Here is a 23,518-nt window from a genome sequence, read left to right on the forward strand (position 1 = left end):
TCTGATACTGACAGTTCCTAGTTTCTGACATCCTAACATCTGGGTGTCACCCACAAAGTCTGACAACCTCTGGTTCAAACCTCTTATGCATCCCTTATTGTATTTAATGTCCAAAACTTAGCCCTGATGAGTGAAAAGAAAATAAAATTCACCAATAATCCTACCAGATCCACTTTTACCACGTCAATATGAACCTCACTTCTGGGATCTGGGGACGAGCCTGTCAGCCCTGAGGGACGAGATGCATCTCCAGTGGATCCTTGTTCCCGTTCACGTAGGAGTCGGCTCAGTCCATGGTGCTTGCAGGTGAGGGGCTTGAGGTGAGCGAGAGAAGAAGGAAGGGAAAAGGGATGCACTGCTGGACAGGGTGACCACACCAAGGGAGCTCTGCATGTGACAGGCCTGAGGGGACCCGCCGAGCCTGAGGAGGGGGCCGGACAAGGGAATGAGGAAACACGGCCCATGAGGTGGCTGGGGAGGGTCCCACACTGGGCTGCGTCATGAGTATGAGGGGACCACACCCAAACCCACCCTATTACCTGAAATTGTCCTAAACTTCTTGATTCTTTGAGTCAAATAATTGGATGGTTGGTGGCCTAGAGAAGCCAAATATTAGACTCTTTTTAAAAAATCCTCTATAACTAGGTAGAAATAAGCCCAGAAATTGGGTGGGATAAGGTATTTCTTTTTAGGTCTAATTTACATAGATTAAAATGCATCCTTTTCAGGGCACAGTTGTATAACTTTTGGCAAATGCAGACAGTATTGTAACCATCACGAATGAGACACAACATTCCCTGGGGCCTCTTTGTGACCCTGCGAGCCCCGCCCAGGCACAGATGATCTGTTGTGTGTCCTCCTAGGTCTGCTTTTCCAGGGGGTTTTAGAGGAGGAGTCCCAGTCTGTAGCTGTGGCACTCACTGTTTCTGAGGCTCAGGGACCTGTGTCCTGGTTTTCAAAGGCGGCTGAAGGCGGGAGGAGGATAAAACACAGGTTTGGTGTGCATAGCCTCAGACAGGGGAGTGGGCCTACCCAGAGACGCCCCTTCAGGGCAGCTGGAGAGAACGGTCAAGGCCTCCACTTCTGCATCCTTCTGGAAGTAGCCTAGCTTCAGACGACCGACCCCAGAGGATCCTGGGAGCTGCCTCACGCTGCTCCACGGCCCCTGTTCCTGACCCCCACAGGGCCCTGTGCAGGTGAGACTCGGCCAGGCTGACCTGGTGCCCGTTCCCATGATGCTGGCCTTTCTTTTCTTTTTGCTGCCTACTCATTGACACCTTCCCGGGGCAGTGGCATTGATGGCATGGAAAGCTGTTTTCTGGTGACTTATTTGAGCAAGTAACGGAGTCTATTTTTCCGCCCAATGTCTCCAAAGCCAAATTTGTGACTTGGTTGAACACCATTGGGTGAGTAATCAGACATGTGTGGTCGTGTCCAGTTAACCTCCAAGTGGAGGGAGGGAGAGCCCAGGCAGGCGTGGGGAGCAGGAATGTGGAGGCTGGGAGGCCCGAGGGTCTGGGCGGAGGGTCTGGCTCGCTGTGCTGCTCTGGGCCTCTGTGCTTCCCGCCCACAGGTCCTGGGGTTCATGTGGCCGTGGGATTCTGAATCTCTTTAAGATGTAGTCAAGGCGTGGGCAGGTGACTTAAGAGCTTCTACTTATTTAGCTTTAGGTTTTTCTAGACAAAGAAATAGAAAGAAATGCCTGTGATGTTTGAATTTTCTGCTGCTCAGAGATAACAGTTTGAGTTTATAAAGTGACTCTCTATTAAGCAAGAGTGCTCTGGAAGCTGGGCTGGGGACACTGATTATCATCATGATGAGGCTTTTCTAGGGTTAGAAAGTAAGAGCAAGACAGCTTTGAAAATGACAAGAAGAGATAAGGAAGTTCCTCTCCCCCACTCCTCACATCCCCTCTACTCCTCCACAATATTTGTGCCTTAAAAGGACAAAGCAAATGATTTAGAATTTAAACTGAATTTTTGAGAAGAAAAAAATAATAATTTCACTCTTTTTTGAATATAAGAGATTCAAGTACATGCAGGATGCTGGAATTAATACAAGGACATGCACACAGGTGCTTTCGAAGCTTGCTCCCCGTGACAAGACGTCGTACACATTCCAAGTGGCCTTGGAAACTGTGGACCCTGAGGGCTGTCATTCCCTTCACCTTCCTCCGGGAAGCTATTGCTTAGGAAGAGAGAGTTGAGTTTTCCCCTTGGTGGAGGATCTGGATGCCCTGGGAGGCCCCGAGAGTGCTTGAGAGGGCGGGCGTGATTGGCTGATGACCTCCATGACTCCAAGAGACTTCTTGATTGTGCCTTAAGCACAGTGTTCTGAAGCCCAACTGTGAACATATTCTCCTTCTAATTGCATGGATTTAAAAGTTACGAAGACTATTTGTTTTCTGAATCATAAGTGAGTCACTTTTTAAAGCATTGTGCTCAGCAAGATGATTTTTAAATGAATGCTACTCACAGGGGAAGCTAAAGAATGAACATTAAGAACCCCATAAAAGGAGTCTCATTTTCCAGTGCTGTGAGATCAGTCAGGTTACAGCGTGCGGAGGGGGAAACTGCTGCCCTTTGTCGAGTGTGGTGATTAGGATGCTCCATCAGATCTGCATACAGGTATATACTCTGCGGCCTATGGAAGGGCAGCTGGAAGTCTCCCTAATGCAGACCGTGACAACTCACATACTGCTGGGCTGAAGTCTGCCTTTGTCCAGCTGGTGAAAAATAACGGACGGAAGGGGAGATGGGTGAGATCCTTCTTCCAACGTGCCTTGGGAGCTCAGCCTGCCAGCCATGCAGACACTGTTGACAAGTCCTAGTTTCTCTTCCCAAACCAGAACACAGAGAGTCTCTAGAAGGCCACACTGTGCTACTCCATTAGAGGAGCTGTGCATTTCTCTTCCCTCTTTCTACATATTTTCAAAGTGAAAAAAAAAATCACGCATCTTTTTCAAGAACTCATTCATATGAATTCAGAATAGGAATCATTTTGCACTTTGGGTGGCCATTCACTGCGAAGTGGAGATGACCGTGGTCTTAAACACAAAACCAGGACAATTTTAAAGCGAGTACGTGAAGGAGAGCCATAAGGCAGGAGGCAGGACTTGCCTCTGAGAGGAAGTGGGCAGAAGATCAGCAGCTGGCCGAGGCCTGGAGGAAGTCCATGTCAGCTCCCCAGGAGCTGGGGGGCTGGATGAGGGGAGCAGATCTCTATGTGTCCATCCTTCGGTACCGCGGCCGCCTGGTGGCTGCAGGGTGAGTCGGGGTCTGTTGCATTGCTGGACCCACACACCCCAACACAGAAAGATCAGAAGAGACCCACTCAGGCAAATGGCTTGCTGTGGGCTCACAGTCTGGGTCCCTCTCAGATGGTGCAGAGATGGAGGGTGCTGCAGAGCCAAAGGGAAGGGAAGCTACGTGGTCTCCGCCAGCGGAGTCTGTTTCTCATCTTAGGGATCAGAAAGCTTCTTGCTAACTGCTGGGAGAAGCTCTTTAGGGGGATTGTAACCAGGGCTTGGCCATTCAGTTAAAAGCTAGATCAGAAACTCGGAGTTAAGCAACACAATTTCCTCAAGAAATTGAGATATTATTTCACTGTTTTCCTTTTGAGGGCAGGTGTTATTGTTTTAGATGCAAAACACAGAATTCTAACAAGAGTTAAGGGCTAACTACGGAGTGGGAGAACTGGGCAGCAGAGAGCACTTCTCCCCAGAGGCCTCCTGGATCTTCCTGTCTTAGGTCGGGGCTGGGACAACCTCCACCTCAGGCTGACCCTTCCCTCCTTCCATCCTGTGCTGCTGCACCCCCTCCCCAGCTCGTGGGTGTCGGCCTGGCTCCAGGACGCACCCCGCCTGGTGTAGAGGTTGTGCATTGCATAAAAGTGCCCAAGTGGGGGCGGAATGTAGGGCAGACAGCTGGCTGAATGCATTCTGAACCATAATTGTTTGCAGCTGATTGAATTAACTACCCCTGTCATTGTCATTGATATTGCCATGGGACAGATGAACCACAGGGGACTCCAGAGGTGTGCAGAGACCTAGAGTTCCTGCAGCTGCCCCTGAGAGAGACCAGAGCCATAACAGAACTTCACGTCTGCAGTTAATTCTAAAATTGTTTAGAAAAACATGGTGTGTGTGTGTGTGTGTGTGTGTGTGTGTGTGTGTAGAGAGAGAGAGAGAGAGAGAAAGAGTGAGAGAGAATAACAAGGCAAACGATAGAGTGCTAACAATTGAACAATCTGTGGAAGTTTTTTGTAGGTTAAGATACCCAGACCTCAGGGGTGTCCACTGTGATGGTTGCTGGTTAGAGATCTTTCCAATCGCAAATCATCATCTTATAAAATCTCAGCAGTGCGGAGGGAGGAGCTCACATAGAACATCAGTGGTGAATCGGAAATCCCTAAGCTAAGTGCGAGAAGCCGGACTCAAAGGCGCGCTGTACCTGATCCCAGTGGTTAAGTTTTCTGGAAAAGCCAAAACTGTAAGGACAGAAAACAAATCATTGACTGACAGGGCTGGAAGAGGGAGTGACTACCGAGAGGTCAGGTGGGTGTTTGGGCTGCAACTCTTAAATCCTGATGGCTGCCCGACTGTGAGTGTTCACCAAGACTCACGGACTACACACTCAAAACTGAGTTTTACTGTGTAATCAACCTCAATAAATCTGACTAAAGATTCTTAAAGAACCATTAACAAAGATTGAATGATACACATGTTGAAGTGTTTACAACAAAGTGTACAGATGCCTACAGCTTCCGAAGCACTTAAAATAAGATTGGCCAGTGTACTAAAGACACCCGTAACCCCGTGCTTATTGCATCCCTGTTCACAGTTGCCAAGGTATGAAATCAGCCCAGGCGCCACCAGCAGATGAGCCAGTAAAGGAAATGTGGCGCATATACACACACAGAGCGTTATTCAGCCGCAGGAAGAAGGAGACCCTGTCATCGGCAGCAACGTGGATGGAACGGGAGGACGTCATGCTGAGTGAAATACGACAGGCACCGGAAGATAAGGACCACCTGTTGTGTCTCATATGAGGATGATGACAAGAAGCCAATCTGAACGTAGAAGAGTGATTACCAGAGACTGGCAAAGGAGCGGGAGTGGGGGGAGGGGAAGGGGTGGTTGGATTTGATCAGTGCACACTGTCTGCAAGTGTAGAAATTTCACTTATCCCCAAAATACGCAATTAATATGTGCTAGTAAGATTTTTTTTAAAAAAATATGAGATTTACCGATAGATTAGGGATAGATATGTGGATAAAGCAAGTATGTGATAAAGCAAGTATAGTAAAATTACTGGCAGAATCATTAATAGTAAAATGTCGGAAAAGATTTTAAAAAGACATTTCTTTCACCACCTACCCCATTTAGAAGGCTGCTTGCAGGACCCCATGTTGCTTTCACACCCTCTGATAAGGTGGAAGCCCACCCTCTCCCTTCACTCGGACCAGGAGGGCAAAGCTTGGGGCCTTGGCTGCCTTCCAGACCTGCACTCCCTGTTCCCCTCTGGTGTGCGTCAGCAAGCACCTACTTGATGGCTTTTTCACCTGCTTAAAAACTGAAGGTTTGCTGAGTCTACTGTATTTGCACGGAATCCTCAGGAGGCCCGTTTTGGGCAGCAGCAGTTCATCGGCAGACACACCTCGGGCTGTTTCCTGGTCTTGCCTGGCCCCTCCTCCCACGAGCTCCGGTCCTGGGTGCTGCTATAGTTGGATCTTGAATCCCTCAGAGGCCCATGCATTCAAAACGGTCCCTGGGGTGGTGGAATTGGGAGGCGGAGCCTGCTGGGAAGTCCTTAGGTCCCTGGGGTGGCCTTCGGTGGCACTGTGGGGCCTGCCTTCCTTCTTTCCGTTTTTGCCCCTGGCCTTGAGGTGAGCCCTGGTGCTCCGCTGCGCCCTCTCTCCTGTGCAGCCAGCGGTCACGGCTGAAGCCTCCATAACTGAGCCAAAGCCCATGGTCCTCTTCGGCAGGTTGGTTAGCTCAGGTGTGTTTCATGGCGGTGGAAAGCTGGTGGACGCAGTGCCTCTGCCCAGGCCATCCTGGATGGGGAAGGTGCCAAGCCACCTGCTCCCAAGCAGGGATGTCTCTGGAGCCTCAGAAACAGCGTCAGTGGGACCAGTGCTCCCAGGAACCATCACCGTCCTGCTTCCAAGTCACCCTCTGTCTGCAGAGCGGTGCAAAGATCTCCCCTCAGAGTGCGCGAGGGCAGTGCTCTGATACCCATGTCCCTCCATTACCCCGACCGTCCCACTACGGCTGCGCACGTGGAGGCAGCTGAGCAAGGCCAGAGAGTCGCAGACAGTGGCCCACGAGGAGAACCGTGGGTACGTTTCAGTTCCTGCCCAACACGGTCCACCTCTCAGTTATGATCCCGTCCTGCAGCGAATCAGGTTAGAAGCTGTTGACCTTTCCCAGGCTCTGTGAGCCTTCGCTGGGGCTTGGCTGTGCAGATACAGTCTGAAGATATTTATTGCTATTTACTAAGATGAAATGACATTCAAGTTTTGTTGCCAAATGGAACAGCGCACTGCAGAAGACAGTACTACCCTGATCCTAACAAAGGAACATATATAGAATATTTTATGAAAAGAAACGGGAGATCTATGCTGTACAGGGTGAGGGCTGGGAATGCTAGATGATGCCTTCACTCCTGCCTCCCTCCCTCCATCTCTCCCTCCCTCCCTCCATCTATCCTTCCTTCCTTCCTTCCTTCCTTCCTTCCTTCCTTCCTTCTGGGATGGGACCCAGGGCCTTGCTCATGCTAAGCACACGCTCTACCACTGAGCTACAGTCCCCACTGTTACATTTCTGTATTGTTTGATTTTTAGACATCAACAAAGACATATCAGCTTTGTAGAGATCAAAACAAAATCAAGGCTTATTTTCCGGAGCTCCTGCCTCAGCCTGCAGCTTTGGTGCCTGGTGTCCATGTGTGCAGGTCACCCACTCCTGTGCGCTGGAACAGTACCTGGGATCGTGATAGTTCAGAGGAAACGCAGGCCCTCGCAGTGTGGCCTGAACAGTGGCTAACGTTCGGTGGTAACGGTGTTTCAGGAAGTTTCTGTCCCTAAGATCCTCCTCCTCACCCTCAACTTAACATACCAGCTTAAGGCTTCCAAGAAAATGTACTGTTCAGGTAATTTCTGCTTCCAACCAGCAACCATGTTGTCCCTTCAGTGGCTAAGCCTGGGGTTCTTCCTCTCCCGCCCTCTCCCTCCACACCCTCCCCTTTGTCCGTCCCTGGCTGGAGACAGCTAAAATATCTGTGCAGATCAGTGTTCGTACAAAGAGAGCACTTTCCCCCACAGAAGCCCCTTGAATTATTCACACTCTCCCTCTCTGGTTTCCTGTTTTGTGTTGTCTCCTTCCCTTGACAGCAGAAGCAGACGGACATCTGGCCACAGGGTTTGGCCCTCAGTGAGAGGGGAAGGCAGGCCCTGCACAGCCACTGTCCTGCCTGGGGAGGAGCCAGGCAGCGCTAGGTTGGAAGGTGTATAGCAGCTCTTACGCCAGTGTAAGTCACTGGTCCCTAAACAAAACTCACACACAGTCCCTGCACCCAACCAAGCTGCAGACCTGAGGAGAAAGCAGGCCCTGGCCTGGCTGAGGCTATCAGTGGGTACGTTTGGCAGGTGGCTGAACCAGAACCCGCGAAGCTCTACTGTGAATTTCAGAGGGTGCACTAAAGAGCTTCTTCCTTCATATCTCTTATACTCGGGGAACCCCCTTGCTCACCTTCTCCAAATCTTTAAGCTATGGCTCTGGGGGCAACCGAGAGCAGAGAGCAACGCCCCTGGCCCCTGGTGTGCTGGGGCTGCAGCTGTTGCAAAGGAATGTAGCTCCAGCCATGCCATCCTGACTAGGTCACAGTTCAGCAGGACCCAGGTCAGCCACAGAGGGTGAGGGGGCGTGGGGGGATGTGCACACAGCTTCCACAGCCCTCCCAGATCCTTGGGTCTCTGTCCATGTTAAAAAGCTAAAAATCAACTCAAAGTGGAACAAAGACTTAGGCCTGGAACACAGACCCTGTGCCTACTCGAAGAAAAAGCAGGCCCAAATCGTCATCACATTGCTTAGGATCTGACTTCCTTAACGAGACTTCTAAAACACAAGAAGTAAAATCAAGAATCAATAAACGGGATGGACTCAAACTAAAAAGCTTTCTCTCAGCAAAGAAAACAATCAATAATGTGAGGAGAAAGCCTACAGAATGGGAGAAAATCTTTACCACCCGCACCTCAGACAGAGCAGTAATCTCCACGATATTTAAAGAACTCAAAAAACTTAACACCAAAAACAAAACACCTAATCAATAAATGGACCAAAGAATTGAACAGTCACTTCACAGAAGAAGGAATACAATCGATCAACAAACATGAAAATATATTCAACATCTCTAGCAATCAGAGAAATGCAAGTCAAAACTACTCTAAGATTTCATCTCACTCCAGTCAGAATGGCAATTATCAAGAATACAAGCAACAGTAAGTGTGGGCGAGGATGTGGGGAAAAGGCACACTCATACATGGCTGGTGGGACTGCAAATTGGTGCAACTAATCTGGAAAGCAGTGTGGAGATTCCTCAGAAAACTTGGAATGGAACCGCTACTTGACCCAGTTATCCCACTCCTTGGTTTATACCCAAGGGACTTAAAATCAGCATACTACAGTGACACAGCCACATCAATGTTTATAGCAGCTCAATTCCCAATAGCTAAATTATGGAGCCAACCTAGATGCCCTTTAACAGATGAACAGATAAATAAAGTGTAGTATACATACACAATGGAATATTTTTCAGCCTTAAAGAAGAAGGAAATCATGGCATTTGCAGGTAAATGGATAGAGTGGAGAATATCCTGCTAAGAGAAATAAGCTAAACCTAAAAAACCCAAAGGATCCAATGTTTTCTCCGAGAAGCGGATCTGATCCATAATGGAGTGGCGGGGTGGGGGGGTGCGGGGAGAATGCAGGCCCTTTGGATGGTGAGCGGGGAGTGATGCAGGGATGGAAGGCCGGTGGAATGAGGCAGACATGATCACCCTGTATACAGGTATGATCACACTCCTGGTGTGACTCTGCACCATGTTCAGCCAGAGGAAGGAGAAATTGTGCTCCGTTTCTGTGCATGTGTCAAAATGCATCTTACTGTCAGGTATAACTAATTAGCACAAATTAAAAAAAGAAAGAAAGAAAAGCTGAATGTGCAACCAGGGGCTTCCTGCACCACTGACAGGCAGGAGCCGGGGGGAAACAGGAGTGAGTCAAGCCCTGCAGGCCAGCAGGTCAGCTGGCGGAAACCACCTCTTCCCTATCGGGCTGCTATGAAGTGGCTGTGGGTGTCCCCACAGCAGGGGCTTCTGCAAGGGGTGGCCTACCCAGAGGAGGCTGCTATGTGAGGCCAAGCGTACTCCCCCCCTCCTCGCCTCTCCCTATGGGGCCTGCCTGCCCTGTCCCTGGCCTCGCTCTCTCACCTGGAGACAGGTATTTAAAAGAGACTCTAAGACCCTTCCCACGCCTCCCAGAGCCCTGCTCAGGCTACAGAAAGAGCACCAAGCTTCTTACTCCTCGTGTAGAATTGCCATCCCAGGACCCCTCACAGTCACATCAGCACCGCTGTGCAGGGCACGGGCCACGAACCAGGCTCCACCCAGACTGCTGCTCCTGCAGGCCCCCTTCTTGCCTGGTCACAAGGCGGAACAGCACCCTGCCAGATGGGAGAATGGCCAGTGATGTCCTCTGATCGGAGTCCACGGAGTGTGCCCAACCTCTGCCCAGATGTGGAGAAGCCTGATGCTCCAAGTGGGCTCCATCATCTGCTGCGTTTACGTGACTGGAAACAGCCTGGAGTCCAGAGCCGGATGGACACTGCTCCTCCCCTTCCCCAGAACAGTGGTGCTGAGAGGTCCCATCGACTTCCAACTGCAGTCTCTGCTGCCTCCTGCCATGCGGGCAAGCCAGCTGGACGTGGGGTGGCTGCCAGGCTGAGGAGGAGGGGACTCTTCTGGCATGGACTCCCCAGGGAGCCTGCTCATGTTGTCCCAGATCCACTCCATCAGCAGGATACGGGTGCCACTAGCTACCGCCATGAGCCAGCCGCTGTGGCTCCTACGGGTCCTTCAGCCCTAGTGAATCTGAGGGGTCGGCCTCATCGTAACCACCCTCTGTGGCTGACGTGGACCTTAGGGGGCAGGATGATTTCCCAAGGCCACCCTACGATGCAGAAACTGGATTTGAAGCCAAATCTCCCTGATGTCAAAACTCAGGCTTTCTTTCCTGTAACCTCCACTAAGTGTCAGGTTGAAGAAAGAAAGAAGGCCTAGGCCCACCCCAGTGGTCACCCCTCACTCCTGAGCTGGCCTGACACAGCGGTCATCATCTAGGAAGTCCAGGCGGGGAGCTGCTGCTGCCTGGACCCCCTCACCTGGGCGGGTCCAGTAAGTGGCGAGCAGAGGTTCAGGCCAGATGAGCCTCTCCCTGACTGTCCGACTGTGTCTTTGCAGCAACCCGGGTTCTCTTTCTCAAATGGCCCCTTCTAAGAGGCCAGCACGGCTAGAAGGCTGACGCACCGCGGCTCTCCCACCTCGATCCGCTGTGCTCTACGCCACACCACTCCAGTGGGCTGGGAAACAATGCAGGCATCTCATAACAGACTCTGGCTGTGAAGGAAACTGTGGGCGCAGGGGAGATGAACTCCAGGAGCCGCGTCTTCAGTCCAAATACGGGGTTTTGCCTTTCGGTTGGCGGTGTTGGGGGTGGAACCTGGGGTCCAGCGCATGCTAAGCCTGCACTCTACCATTGAGCTGCATCCAGCACGGGGAGAGTTTTGACAGAACTCAGACCTTTGATGCACACACCAGGTGCAGTGATGTCACCTGGAGACAGGTATTTTAAAGAGACTCTAACACCCTTCAGAATGTTTTTTTCCCCCCGGGAAGATCTGGATGTGCATTATGAATTAAATCACATTAGGGGACATTAGTAATATTTAGCAGTTATGTAGAAAATGTCATTGTTAGGTGCTCTTACCAAAATACTGAGGGTTGAAATGTCATCATACATGTCATTTATTTAAAAATATTTTGGCAGGAAACTAGATGAAGCAAATATGAGGAAACATTGACGTTAAACTCGAGTGATAGGTGCGTGGAACTCATCCTCCTGTTTTCCCAGCTTATCTGTGCGCTTACAAATTTGCATAATAAAAAGTGCAAAGAAAACAAAGCTTTCAGGAGCCCAGGAGCCCAGGCTCCATTGCAAAGGTGACATTGGGTTTTGTGGTAAACAGGGTTCTAAGGCCTGAGGATCCTCACCCCCCAGTATACACCCCCAGAATAACTCCCTCACCTGGAGCGTGGGCAAGACCTGGGGGTGAGGGCCATGAGATTGTCCTTCAAGACGTGATTGTGTTACATGGTGAGGACAAGGGATTTTGCAGATGCACTTGGGGTCCCTGACCAGTTGATTTTGAGCTAGTCCCAGGGAGGTTGTCTAGTCAGGCGAGCTCTGACAAGGACAGATTGCAAGCAACCAAAGGCCCTCTCTTGCTGGCCTTCAAGAAGCAAACTGCCAGAGTGGATGGGGCTACCAGGTGGGCAACGGCAGCGGTCAGCAGGGAGGGCCTCAGGCTGTAACCACAGAGCTTAGAGGAAGACCCTGTGTGAGCCCCGTGAGCTGCAGGCCCAGGCCCCACCTCCATCTCAGCACTGGGAGAGCGGCCCACCACCAGGCAGCTGAGAACTGCTAACTCACACTCCCAGGGCGTGGAGACTGGGGCAGCACGTGCACACGGTTCCACACAAGCCCGTGATTTGTCCTGGAGCAGCAGCACACAAGCGCAAGGTCCAGCTCAGGAGCCGTCCCAATCGGTTAGAGATGGCAGCCTAGGGCTCTGTATCCCCAGGGACTCTCGGCTGGCCAGCCCCTTGCAGGCGAGAGCTGTGGCCGCTCAGCAAGGTCTGCGGGCATGGGGGCCACGGCCTGCCACTCCTGTTGCCAGGCACCGCTCCTGTGCGCTTGAGGAAGCTGGGGTTCACTGACTTTCAAAATGACAAGGTAACACTGAGGGTAATACCGCTTGGGTCCCCAGGCTGGACGGGGAAAACCTCAGAGACGAGACGGGGGAAGTTACTGAAGCAGATTTTGGACGTTGTCTGAAGATGCGGCCTTGCTGGCTGCCTTGGCTGCTCTGGGCCTTCACCTGTTCTCTCTCTCCGCTGCCTTTAAACCCGCACAGGTCCTCCCTGAGCTGGGAAAATCTCCCCCTCAGGACATCACCCGACCTTGCCCCGACTTCTAGGACTCTAACACAGCTGGGCTCTTGACCCTTCCTCCCATGCTCAAGCCCAAGAGGTCACAACCTCGTTGCTCAGCCTTGACCTTGGACACAGGCCTGTTAATCTGAAAACCGCGCAGAGATAACAGCACAGTAGCCGATAACCGAAGCCATGTCTCCCCATGAGGCAGGTGTCCCCCTCGAGTGTGTGTTGTGGAGTCCTGGCCACCTTCACGTCCACGCAGTTCCCAGCCAGGCAGATCCCCCTCCCCACTCCCAGCAGCACCCCACCCTTCCTACAGCCACAGGGCAACCTCCAACAAAGCTGAAGGAAGATGCTGAGGAGTCACTCCCAGCATCTTCCACGATAATAAATAAAAACAAATGTGTTTCTGGGTGCAAAATATTTCCTCTCACCAGGGTCGCCGCCTGGAATCCAACCAGCCCCCTGCTCCTAAACCAGGGGACCATGGCCGAGCCGCGCTCACATTCCGCGCTCACATTCCTGACCCACTCGGTCATCTTTATTTACTTCTGCACCAGGGGCTTCTAACTCACAAGAAGGACTTCCGACACGACTAGGCATACAAACTGCGTGGGTGGACCTCCAATGAGCGTGGCCGCTTGCTAACGGGTGGTCCTCGCACACCATTGCTTATTATGGCATTTACGACTGCAGGAATTCAACGCCAACATTTGAGCAAGAGGCTTTTCACTTTGAAAACCTGGCAAGCTGGACCTGCTGCTCTTGGAAACACTGGGATGGTGCTGAACGGCGGCCACGCTTTTCCCTTTACCACACTCCCCACCGCTCCCTGCCGCCTCCTCCTGGTCATCATGGTCTTGTTGCTGTTTTCTCATGACATGGAAGAAAACTACTCTCACCCCATGCAAGCAGGCCCCTCTTATTCTTTGCCAGAGGCAGGTCCCTCCAGAGGCTGAATTTGCTGACCCCTGAGATAAATAAAACTCTTCAGCCTCCGGGACCCTGACTTGTGACTTGGCAGTGGGTAATGGCCTTGCATATATTTGGAGAGCTTTTTATTTTTTCCCTCAGATTGCTTCTATGCCACAATCTCCTGTTAGGTTAGAGCTCCTGTCAGCAGGAACCGTCGAGAGAGCTTGGTCATTTAAGAAACATAGCATTGTGTCCTTTAAAGAAGGCAGGACTCTGACACTCAGATCTTGACCTCCACCCCGTCCAGCAGGCCGAGCTAGACTCAGACCTCAAGGTGCCTCCTCACTGTAGCCCACAAAGGTTCCACTCAAAGTCCCCTCGACAGATGTGATATTTATTGGTATTTTTCTTCTAGATGGAGAAATAAAGAGAAAGGGGCTCCCCGCCTGCCCCTCCAAACAAAGCGTCTCTGGTTACCCCTGATTAAGATAGGGCTGTGGGCAGGAAGCAGGAGGCCAGGGAAGAGGATGGAGAGCGAGGAGGGCCTTGGAGGCCCAAGGGGAGGGAGCTGGGGCCGTCGCCAGCGAGGCTGGAAGACAGGGAGGCGAGGCCTGGGGACCCGGGACTCAAGGACTCACAGGACTGACGGGACTCACGGTTGAGCTGGCGCCTGCGGATCCTGTCCCTCCATGGCCTGCTTCGGATCCAGTGTAACCTCGAGGGCAGCACCATGGTCCCCAGGAGAGCAGGCCTAGGGCCTTCTCATGACAGGGCAGCCCAGGGCCTCTCAGCAATCCCGGAAGTCAGGTCCAGATGCATAAAAATTAAAAAGAGAAGAAAAACCACCTCTTCCTTTTTTTTTTTATATCTGAGGTTTCCGTTGACTTCTTTTATCTGCAACCTGCCTCCCCTTTCCCTCCCTGCTGACCCAGAGGCCGCTGCCGCACCGAGCCGCCCAGGGCCGGCCTCTCCCGGCCTCCTGTGCCATGTTTTATGCATGAAGATGATGGGGCGGTAATTTATTCAGCAGAGAGGATCTGGGCTCCTGTGTCGGCCCCAGCGTCAGCAGAGCCGCGCGCAGTGGCTGGCAGGGTGGCCTGAAATGGGAATCCATCTCTGCAGGCAGGAGTGAGGGGCAGGGCTGCTGAGCCACAAGGCAACACGGGTCGTGGGGTTTACCTGCCCGGGTCCCTGGTGCCCACAGGAGTGCCTGGCCACTTGCTGGTGGGCAGTAAGAATTGGTCAAACAAGTGAATGACTCACTGAAGCCAGCTCAGCGATGGTGTGTTCCTATGTCCTTCACACCATGGGCTCTCTCCATTCTCTGTCTTCAGATAGGTGCATTCAAACTTCTCTGCCAGCCTTTTCTCCCACCCAAGAGCACTCTGCACCTCACTCACCCAGGCACCCTTCAGAGTGTCATTTTTCCATGAAGTCAGAGATGGCGCTGCCTGAGCCTGGGTGGTCCTCCTGCACACCCAGCTTTGTCAAGCCTTTTTCTTTTTCTCTGGTTTGTTTCAACAGGGAGCAAGCTTCTGAGGTCAAGAATTATGCATTCCTGTCACATACAGCAAGTGACATGGAGGTGTGACTTGGGGCAGCCCCCAGATCTCCATCACCTTTCCACAAGCCTTCCCAAGTAAGTGTACACTCTACCTGAACACACCATGTTGCAGACTGGTTTCTGGAGCCTGGAGGGGGCTCTGCTCCCTGCTTTCTCGGCCTCCGGTGGCTGCCAGTTTACCTGATCGATTTCTAGGAGGTCTCCAATAGCCTGAGGGACGACCATATTGGCTGTGAAAACAGCTTCCATTCATGACCGCTCCCCGCTCCCCGGTGGAAGATGCTGGGCAGAGGCCCCTCTTAACACATGGATGAGCTGCGCAGCTCAGGCCTTCCCCCACACGATGTCAGCTTCATCCAGAGGGCAAACAGTGATGGGTCAAGGCCTCAGGAGTAGCCTTGCCCTGAGGCTAGAACGGCAAAGGGTGCCACCAAGTCACCAAGTTCAGCCCCTGCTGCTCTGTAAGCATGCTGAAGGCAGAAGTTCTGCCCTCTGTCTTGGGTTTCTCTTATAGTGTCTCCAGCAGAGAGACTCAGAGAGCCCTGCTGAGTCGCGGGAGTCAGAGGCTTGGGCTTGCAATTGGCTGGACGTGCACTTTTGACAGGTCTCAGGGAGTCTGTATGATGTTTTCTTTATTCACAAGAGGAGTGACCTGCAGACCTCAGAGTTATCATGTTGCAATGAGATCAAAAGCTTCTGAGGCTTTAGTAGAGTTTATGATTGGCCCGGACTCCTCCGCTAACTAGTACTGTGTCTGGTGACCCTGAGCTGAGATGCCAGGTGCAAACTCAGCAGCTTATCTTCATCTGTGAAAAACGCCAAGCATGAGAGCTGCTGTCGGGAGCTCATGCTGGTGGGTTCATGAGTCAATAAAACCAAGGGCTGAGAAAGGTTTTTAGTGAAGAGGAGGTGCTGGGTTGCCAGCCCCGTCATTAACTAGCCCAGGGATTCCATGAAAGCTGGCAAATCCTCTGGGCCTGTCTTCTTATCTGCAAAATAAAGGGGTCTGGGATATATTGTACCAAGAGTCTTACACATTAATTTCCTTTGGCCTCCATAGTAAGTCGCCACAATTCAGCAGCCTGAAACAACAGATTCATTGCCTCACATTTCTGAAGGTTAAGGTCTGGAATGGGTCTCTTGGCGCTAAAGCCATGATGTTGCCAGGACTGGTTTCTGGAGGCTGCTCCTTGCGTTCTCAGCCTCCGGTGGCTGCTGGCTTACCTGCATTGATTGCTAGGAGGTCTCCAATAGCTTGAGGGACGACCATCCTGAGCTTGGCACCAACGGCAGTGACAGCCAAGACAACTGCCCCCAGACTCAGGTCCCTCGTGATGCGCCTGCTCCCTGAGCCTCCTTTTCTGAACCAGGGCAACGGTAGACACTGAGATCATAACACAGTCTCCGTCAGGCGCCCATGAGGTCTCTTACTGCAGCAACTGGACGACACCCCTGACTGGCCAGTGCAGTTCAAGAAAACCAGGAGTGGACCCGTGTTCTGGAGACCCAGGAAGAGGCCCGTGTTCTTCATTTCTCTTCTACATGGCACTTAACAGACCTCAAATCTGGGAGGTACAACTAGGCAAATGTGCCACGGAGGAGGTCACAGGACACCATGACCATGACGGTGTCCCTGTGGCCATGATCCCTCTGCCACCTTTTCCCACTCCTGGGCTCCTGAATATCTGGGAACTTGAATGTGAAGAATGTGATAGAAAATAAGTTTTTTTTTTTTATCAGAATCAGACCTTCTTTCCTCCTGGCTAAGCCACACATTTCCTAGAGCTTCTGCTACGTGCGTCTCCCACGTTCTGACGTGCAGGACTCACAGCAGCACATCACCTCCACAGCAGGCCAGGGGCGGCACGTACAGTCGGGGGAAATGAGAGGCCACAGAAGAGCCGGCGTTTCCTTCCTCAGATTTAAATCTCAACAGTTCCCTTCTTATATCATGGAGGGGCGGCGTGGGGCATGGAGCGGGAAGCCTACCACTGCCTCCCTCTGCTGCTCTTTTCCACCGGGGTTGGCTGTGCTGCAGGCCTGGGCTGCAAGGGGCTGTTTCCTGTTGTGAATTGCTGCACTCCATCTTCTCTTTCATCATCTGCACACACATAATGCCTGGAGTCAATTGCTTTGTGGAGTGTTAGTCTCCTAAGGAAAATTTCCATCTGTGTTAAGTGCAGTTTCAATGTTTACTCTTCTTGAAGCCCGCGTTGCTATTAAATTTTCATAAGTCACAGAATTTCATGGTGGAAATGCACAGAATCTGCTAGGAATGACGTGACGTGTTAGAAGCGCACGGGGGAGAAGCACAATTATGTGGTCCTTTCCTCTCTTCCCCTCTAGTCATTTTCAATAAGTGGAGCTGGACGTTAGACCTGGGAGCCAGAGCCCGGCATGGCTGCTTCTGCCTGAAAGCCGTCCTGGGAGGTCAGAACTCCCTCCCACCCCTGGGCCAAGGGTGGAAACTGTGGGGCAGAGGCACCCAGACTTAGGAAGGCCACACGGGAAGCGTGGTGTCACTGTGAGATAAATGCTCATGGAGCGCAGGAGGAAGACGGCAGCACAGAGCTGACTTGCCTCTCCGCCCCGTTGCACAAGAGGGCTCGCCCACGTTCTGGAACCCGCCGAGGTCTGGAAGCTAAGCACCGTGTGCTGCCTGTATGCATTACTGAACACTGACAAAGAGATCGGCTGTGTCACAAGCTTTACCTGGATAGGTGCTTTATTTCATTTCCCCCACGTGGTTCTAAGCATTTTACTAATAAAAAAGTGAAGTTGACGTTCTCTAAGTGATATTTTCTAACACATGTTGTGGATTACCTATGCTTTACGTAACTGTCATTTCACACTCCCAGGCCCATTTTGCAGACAGAGAAGCTCAGGTCCATAGAAGTTCAGTAACTAGCCATGGGGACACACTTAGCAAGAGGCTGAGATGGGATTTGAACTCGATAACCTGGCTCTAGAGTGCCCACGTTTAATCACGGCCTATACCATCTCTTCACATTAAGGGGGGAAACCTTCCAGATGGCTGTGTAACTATTGTGTACCCTGCACATTCATGCTTCTGAAGTTTAGCAGTAATGGTCTATGTTAAAAGTATGTTCCATTAGCTTCAAAAAAGACAATAATTAAATAACCAAAAATGAGAAGTTGGACATCCGTTAGAGAGTCGCCTTAGACTAGTGGAGCAGGGCTGTCTCTAGAGGTCACGGTGGAGACGGACCAAGCCAGTTTTCTCTGTCGACTCCATCGGCCTATGGAGCAGCCTGGATTTAGACAGCAGGAAAATGTCAAGCAGTGGTCTGTTTCACCTCTGCGTGGGCTTCCTCTGGAGATCCATTGACATTCAGAAAAGAATATTTTCTTTCAGGACATTCAAGTTTTCTTTGATCTTAACACCTTGGCACATGTCGAGGGCGTGGGAAACCCTCCGTAGCTCATCCCTGATGCCCTCCAACCTGCAGGGCCAGGTCTGTGCGGTTCCCATCAGCTCCCCTGTGCACTTCTGCACCTGACCACCCTAGATCTCCTCGAGTGACTGCTCACCAGCGCAGAGGGCCAGAAGGGCCTGGGGGTGCATGTCCTCCCTTCCTCCAGGGCAGCCCTTACCCCTGGACTGCCAGAGAACCCAGCTCCTCCTTGCCTGGGGATGCACTGGAGGCAGAATTTGCCCTCTAGGGCTCCCCTGTGGGACTGGCACCCCATCCCCACCTTACTGCTCCCCCTGGGAGTATTCTCTTAATAAAATCACAAGTCTCAGCATCTGTTTCTGGAGCTCCATTGAAAACAATCCCCAGATCCAAAGACAGGCTGCACTCTTTTGTGAGCTGTGAATGGAGGTAACTGAGTGCGTGTCAAAGGGGCTCTTTGGGTCCTCTGAGGTTTGCTTTCACTTCTCGTCCTTGGATTCCCAGGGGTCTCACCTAGCAGAGAGGCTACTGGGGATCTTGAGCTCTGCGCCTTCAGAAAATGATCTTCTTTCAAAGAGAACAAGGAAGACAGCCGCCATTATTTTAAAAAGAATTTTAAAAAGTCTACCCAGGTGTGAGGTGATCTTTGCTGCTCTAGCACCCCATTCATTCCCTGACGGCTGAGAAATTTCTTTGCACAGCTATGTTTATTCCCAGGCTGTCTATTTGTATAAATAAATAAATACAGGTACAAGTGTTTGCAAAATGTCAACATTCTGCAATTATTTCTCTGCAAATTTATCTTTTATTTAATCATTTATCATGGATAATATAGCTATTTCTTTTTTCCCCTTTGCTTTACTGAGGTGTAATTAATAACTTGCAAGTGAAATTGTACACATTTAAGGCACACATGCAATGATTTTGGTGTACGTATACATTGTGAAAAGATTTTCAATCAAGGTTGTTAACACGCCCATCATCCCATGTGATTACTTTTTTTGTTTCTGATGGAAACACTTAAGATCAACTCTCTTGGCAAATTTCAAGTAGATGACACAGTACTGTCAACTGTGTGTTAGACCCCAGAACTCATTTGTCTTATAGCTGAAGAGCCATTTTAGCTTTCAGAAAAAGGGTCTTCCTGCCAAGTCCAGCGGCCTGACATCCAAGCACAGGGAGGTCAGTAAGGGAGGGCAGATAAGAGATGGCATTTCCAGGTCACGCTGCCTCCGCGGCTGTCTCATGAGTGACACTCTGGGTTCTGACAGCAGGGGCTGCACTGCTGGCTGGGCTGATGGGCACATCCAGCAGCCTCAGCGAGACCCTTCTCACAGGGGGGATCACGCAGGCTGGCTGCCTCTTCAGACTTGGAGCCGACCTTCAGGCTTGGGCAAACCAGGACAGTCCTTTGAGTCCGGCCAGTCTCAGGCACAGAGAGATGGGTTGAGTGTCCACAGATCCTATCTCCACTTCAAAACTATGCTGGCCACCTGGGCTAGACGTTGAGGACCGAAATTCTACCCCACAAATCCATCTCTTTGGGCTGAAGATGTCAAGATGTAGACCTTTCCAGAGGGACAACACATTTCCTTGTTGCACTAACCAGAACCCTTCGGGTCCTAAGTGACAGAAACGTAGAACAGCAAAGCATACAATAGGACTCAACCTAAGGCTTGGTGAGTGACGGCGTGGCGGGCGTCAGGTGCAGCTGGGTGAGAAGTCTGCCTTCTCCTCTCCTCAGCTCTCCTTCCCTTGCATTCATTGGCTTCATCTCCAGGGACAAAGATGACCTCCACAGGAGGGTGGCAGCTCTTCCCTGTGGCCCAGCCTGAATCTCAGAACTTCTGCTGTCAAGCTCAAATCGGGGCCGTGGTCTCCATTAGCCAGGCGAGGTGCAGCTTCAGTCATGTGCCCATGGCTGGAGGGAGGAGAGGGCCAGGCGCACCCCGTCCATGGGTACTGAGAGAGGGAGAGAGTGTTTCAGCAAAGAGGACCTCAGGCACCCTTAGCAAGAGAGGAGAGGGTGGCGGTGGCAAGGCAAGACGCCTGCTCACCACTCGGAACAGTCTTCACACTGCCCAGGTGGCGGCCCCCAGAAAGCAGCTCCCTGCCCGGGCAGGCTGAGCCCGGCACGGTGATGTGCGCTTAAATCCCAGCAGCTCAGGAGGCTGGGACAGGAGGCTGGCAAGTTCAAAGCCAGTGTCAGCACAAGGGGAGGCTGAGCAGAGACTGAGACATGCGAGTGTTAGAGACACCACACTAGCAAGGCCAGCAGGGTGGGCTTCTGCCCGAGGACCCCTTAATCCACTAATTGCCAAGGTTTCAGCTCTGTGAATAGCTCAAGAGAATTGATGCAGCTCACTAGCGTAGGTTGAAGATCCCAATCTAGAGCTTAGATGTCGTAAAAATGATAGTCACATAATCATCCCCTACATTAACAATTCCATTACTTACTATGTACTCTGAGTTTTTATATGTGTTCTACCTCTGGATGCTGGGGAGAAATGGGTGAAACTGAGAGGGAAACTCAGGGGCTTTGAGATTTAATAGCACAGTCTTAGAGCCCAAGAAAAATGCAGGACCATGAGAAAAGAGGGTGGCTGATGTGTCACAAAGAGGGCGGGGCTACTCCCAATCCCACCCACAGGCTTCCCCTGGCTGTAGGGCACGTGGCCTTCAGCCTCGTTTTGCTACCTTATTACACAGGGATCCCTGTCCTGCTTCCCGTGAGCCCTGGTGCCTCACTGGGAGGGCCGAGACACATCTGGGAAGGGCCCTGGCTTCTTTGCAGGATCTCGTTTGGTTCCCGCAGAGGGACAGTAAGTGACTAGCAGCAGCTAACTCCATCCAAGCACTGCATTATTTCAGCCCCTGAGGTCCAGCCTCTTCTTCCAATCCACAGACGGATGCTGTGGCCTGGGGAGCCCTGCAGGGACCTGCCACAGAGTGGGAGGGGGAGCCAGGCCACAGAATCAGGACACCTCATGCCACAGCCGACTGTCTGAAACCAGAAGAGCTGGGAAGGAGGGAGGGAGACGTTCAAGGAGGGAAGACTGGCCTGTAAAGCAGTCAGCCAAGAGGGGTAGGGAGGGAAATCCAGGTGTGCAGGACACGGCTGTTACACGGGCAAGGGACCAATAGATTATAACATGGTGCCTCTTTGTACTGAAGATAATACCTCCATGGCATCATTTACCCATGGGTGGCCAAGGGTAAATCAACGGTATCATTGTCCCAAACACATAGTGGGAGGCGCTGTTGATAATTACACCAGGAGGACAGCTGTAAGCCGACTGGCTTGTTGAGCATGGCAGGACCCAGAGCCACCCTACCTAGGGCCACTGAGGTAGAGCTGGGCTTATTCTGATGGATATACAGTGCTCATCCACAGCCCATCCATCCATGGCCTTCCCTTAGTATCTGGATGGCCAGGAGGGACATATTAACTGGCCTTGATCTTTGCAGCTCCGTGCTCCAACCAACTGAGTATATGGTATAGCCAGGAGGAAACACATAATTTAATTAATCAATTAACCGAGCCAAGCAGTTCATAGCGTGGTTAATGGACTTCATTTGAGGTTCTGAGCTCAGCTATGTGACCTTGAGCGAGAGGCTTAATTACTTTGGGCCTCAGATTCCTGACCTGTAAAAAAGGGAGGAGACCAAAGCCTTTGTGGGCTTTACCTTGTTTTGGATGCCCAGCTAAACCCAGTGTGTGGATTATGTAATTCATCATCCTAACAGCTTTATGAGGTAAGGTTTACTGATCTCTCTCCACTATCTCCATTGTGCACCCCTGCAAACTGAAGCTCAGCAGGCTAAATAACTCATTGGAGGTTGCACCATTAATAAATGCCCACTTTATGGGGATTGTTTTTTGGTGATTAAATGATGCAATGCTTATTAAAAGCTTAGCGTTTTGCTGGGCTTAGTGACACACACCTATAATCCCAGCAACTCAGAAGGCTGAGGCAGGAAGATCGGAAGTTTGGGGCCAGCCTCAGTAATTTAGCAAAGCTCTAAGCAATTTAGCAAGAGCCTGTCTCAAAATAAAAAATAAAAAGGGCTGGGGAGGTGACTCAGTGGTAAAGGGTTCAATCCCTGGTTGCAAAACAAACCAACCAACCAAACAGTATTTTGACTGAAATTGAAAGTCAATTTGACTTTTCAAGTCAATAGAAAGCCCTGGATAAAAACAGTCCTTAATAATGACATTTTAATAGTTAGTGTCATTGTTGTCTTACATTTGCAATCTGGAAGGTACTAATTTGCATTTTAACTTTCCGCATGTCAGGAAGATGCTCTGAACGAAATCCGGAAACCCACTAATACTCTTTGATGTCCTAAGAGGACAGCATTGTTGACATGACCCATCTTTGAAAGCCCCAAGAATCTGAAACATCCTGACTGGTCTGCCTGCAGCTGGTAAAATAAAAGCCTCGCGTGTGTCCTCAGACCCAGACAGCTATCCCACAGAGGCGAGCAGGGACCTCTCAGTGGAGAGAAGGCAGCAGGCACCCGGTGGGGAAGGACAGAGGGAGAGACTGCTTGTTTAATCCTCTGCCCTGGTTCCCCCCAAACCCAGGCCTGCTGCAGACTCATTCTTGAGCACCAGGGAGCCTCCACCTCACCTAGCTGCACAGCTGCACGGGGCCCGGGACTTCTGGAAACCCAGGAGCACTCTACAAGCTTGCAATATACGGTTATGCAGAGTACTGGTATGCATAGGGTTTAATAAGTGTTAGTGTTACACTAATTAGCTTTGGTTGAAAAGGCCACTGTGTTACACAATGTGACCACAGAAGACAAGAGCAGTTTCTGACCTCCAAGTCTACAGAGGTCACCTTAAATGACAGGCCATTGAGTAAGAGCTGAGGTGTGTGGAGTGGTGGGGTTTGGAGAAGGAAAGACAGGTGCAGCTGGGTGAAGGCTGGGGTCCCCCGTGGGCCAGTGTTGAGGATGGTTGGGGTCTTGACAAAAGCAAAGGAAGAAAATCTCCATGTGAGTTAGATCAGTGGAGAGGAGTACCCAGGAAATGGGCATGCAGCACTCCAGAAGGAAGAGAAGCCCCTGCTCACTTCCCCAATCCACCCCAGCCAGGCCCAGAGTGCTAAGTGTGAGCAGATCCCCTCAAAGGTGCCATCTCACCTTCCACCATGCAAGGGTTCTCCAAATCCTGAGCCAATAAGGAAGTTGAGAATGACCGAACCCACACTCTGGGGTGAGAGTCAGTGAAAGTGTCCTTACAAGGACCTCACACATTCCACACAGCTGCTCCTTGACTTAGGGTGGGGTTGCATCCCAATCAACCCATTGCAATTTAAAAATACATTTTCAAAACTGCATT

The 23,518-nt window shown here is 51.2% G+C and overlaps 1 protein-coding gene and 2 long non-coding RNA genes across 7 annotated transcripts in view; 2 read left to right on the forward strand and 1 right to left on the reverse strand.

Annotated features, from left to right (window-relative positions):
- Window positions 1-13,980, reverse strand: part of Ripor2 (RHO family interacting cell polarization regulator 2) — a 176,685-nt gene extending 162,705 nt beyond the window's left edge. For 2 of the 3 annotated variants that reach the window (XM_027948103.3, XM_027948107.3), the window contains exon 1: window positions 13,845-13,979. In XM_027948103.3, coding sequence (XP_027803904.2) covers window positions 13,845-13,920 — 76 coding nt within the window. In that variant the 5' untranslated portion in view covers window positions 13,921-13,979. Of the gene's footprint in view, window positions 1-13,844 lie in introns of all 3 variants that reach the window. The other variant, XM_027948105.3, reaches the window with a different exon arrangement.
- LOC114102649 (uncharacterized) lies at window positions 11,795-12,679 on the forward strand. Its single transcript, XR_003584553.3, has 2 exons — window positions 11,795-12,070; window positions 12,252-12,679. It is a non-coding gene; the product is annotated as an uncharacterized lncRNA (long non-coding RNA).
- On the forward strand, window positions 13,913-17,534 carry LOC114102646 (uncharacterized). 3 transcript variants are annotated; one of them, XR_003584548.2, is made up of 4 exons: window positions 13,913-13,995; window positions 14,713-14,827; window positions 16,123-16,324; window positions 16,493-17,534. It is a non-coding gene; the product is annotated as an uncharacterized lncRNA (long non-coding RNA). The 3 variants fall into 3 exon arrangements; XR_003584546.2 differs by lacking the exon at window positions 13,913-13,995 and adding an exon at window positions 14,049-14,470; XR_003584547.2 differs by lacking the exon at window positions 13,913-13,995 and adding an exon at window positions 14,049-14,202.
- The last annotated feature ends 5,984 nt before the right edge of the window (window positions 17,535-23,518 follow it).

Source organism: Marmota flaviventris, chromosome 6, assembly GCF_047511675.1.
Source record: "Marmota flaviventris isolate mMarFla1 chromosome 6, mMarFla1.hap1, whole genome shotgun sequence".
Taxonomy (NCBI): domain Eukaryota; kingdom Metazoa; phylum Chordata; class Mammalia; order Rodentia; family Sciuridae; genus Marmota; species Marmota flaviventris.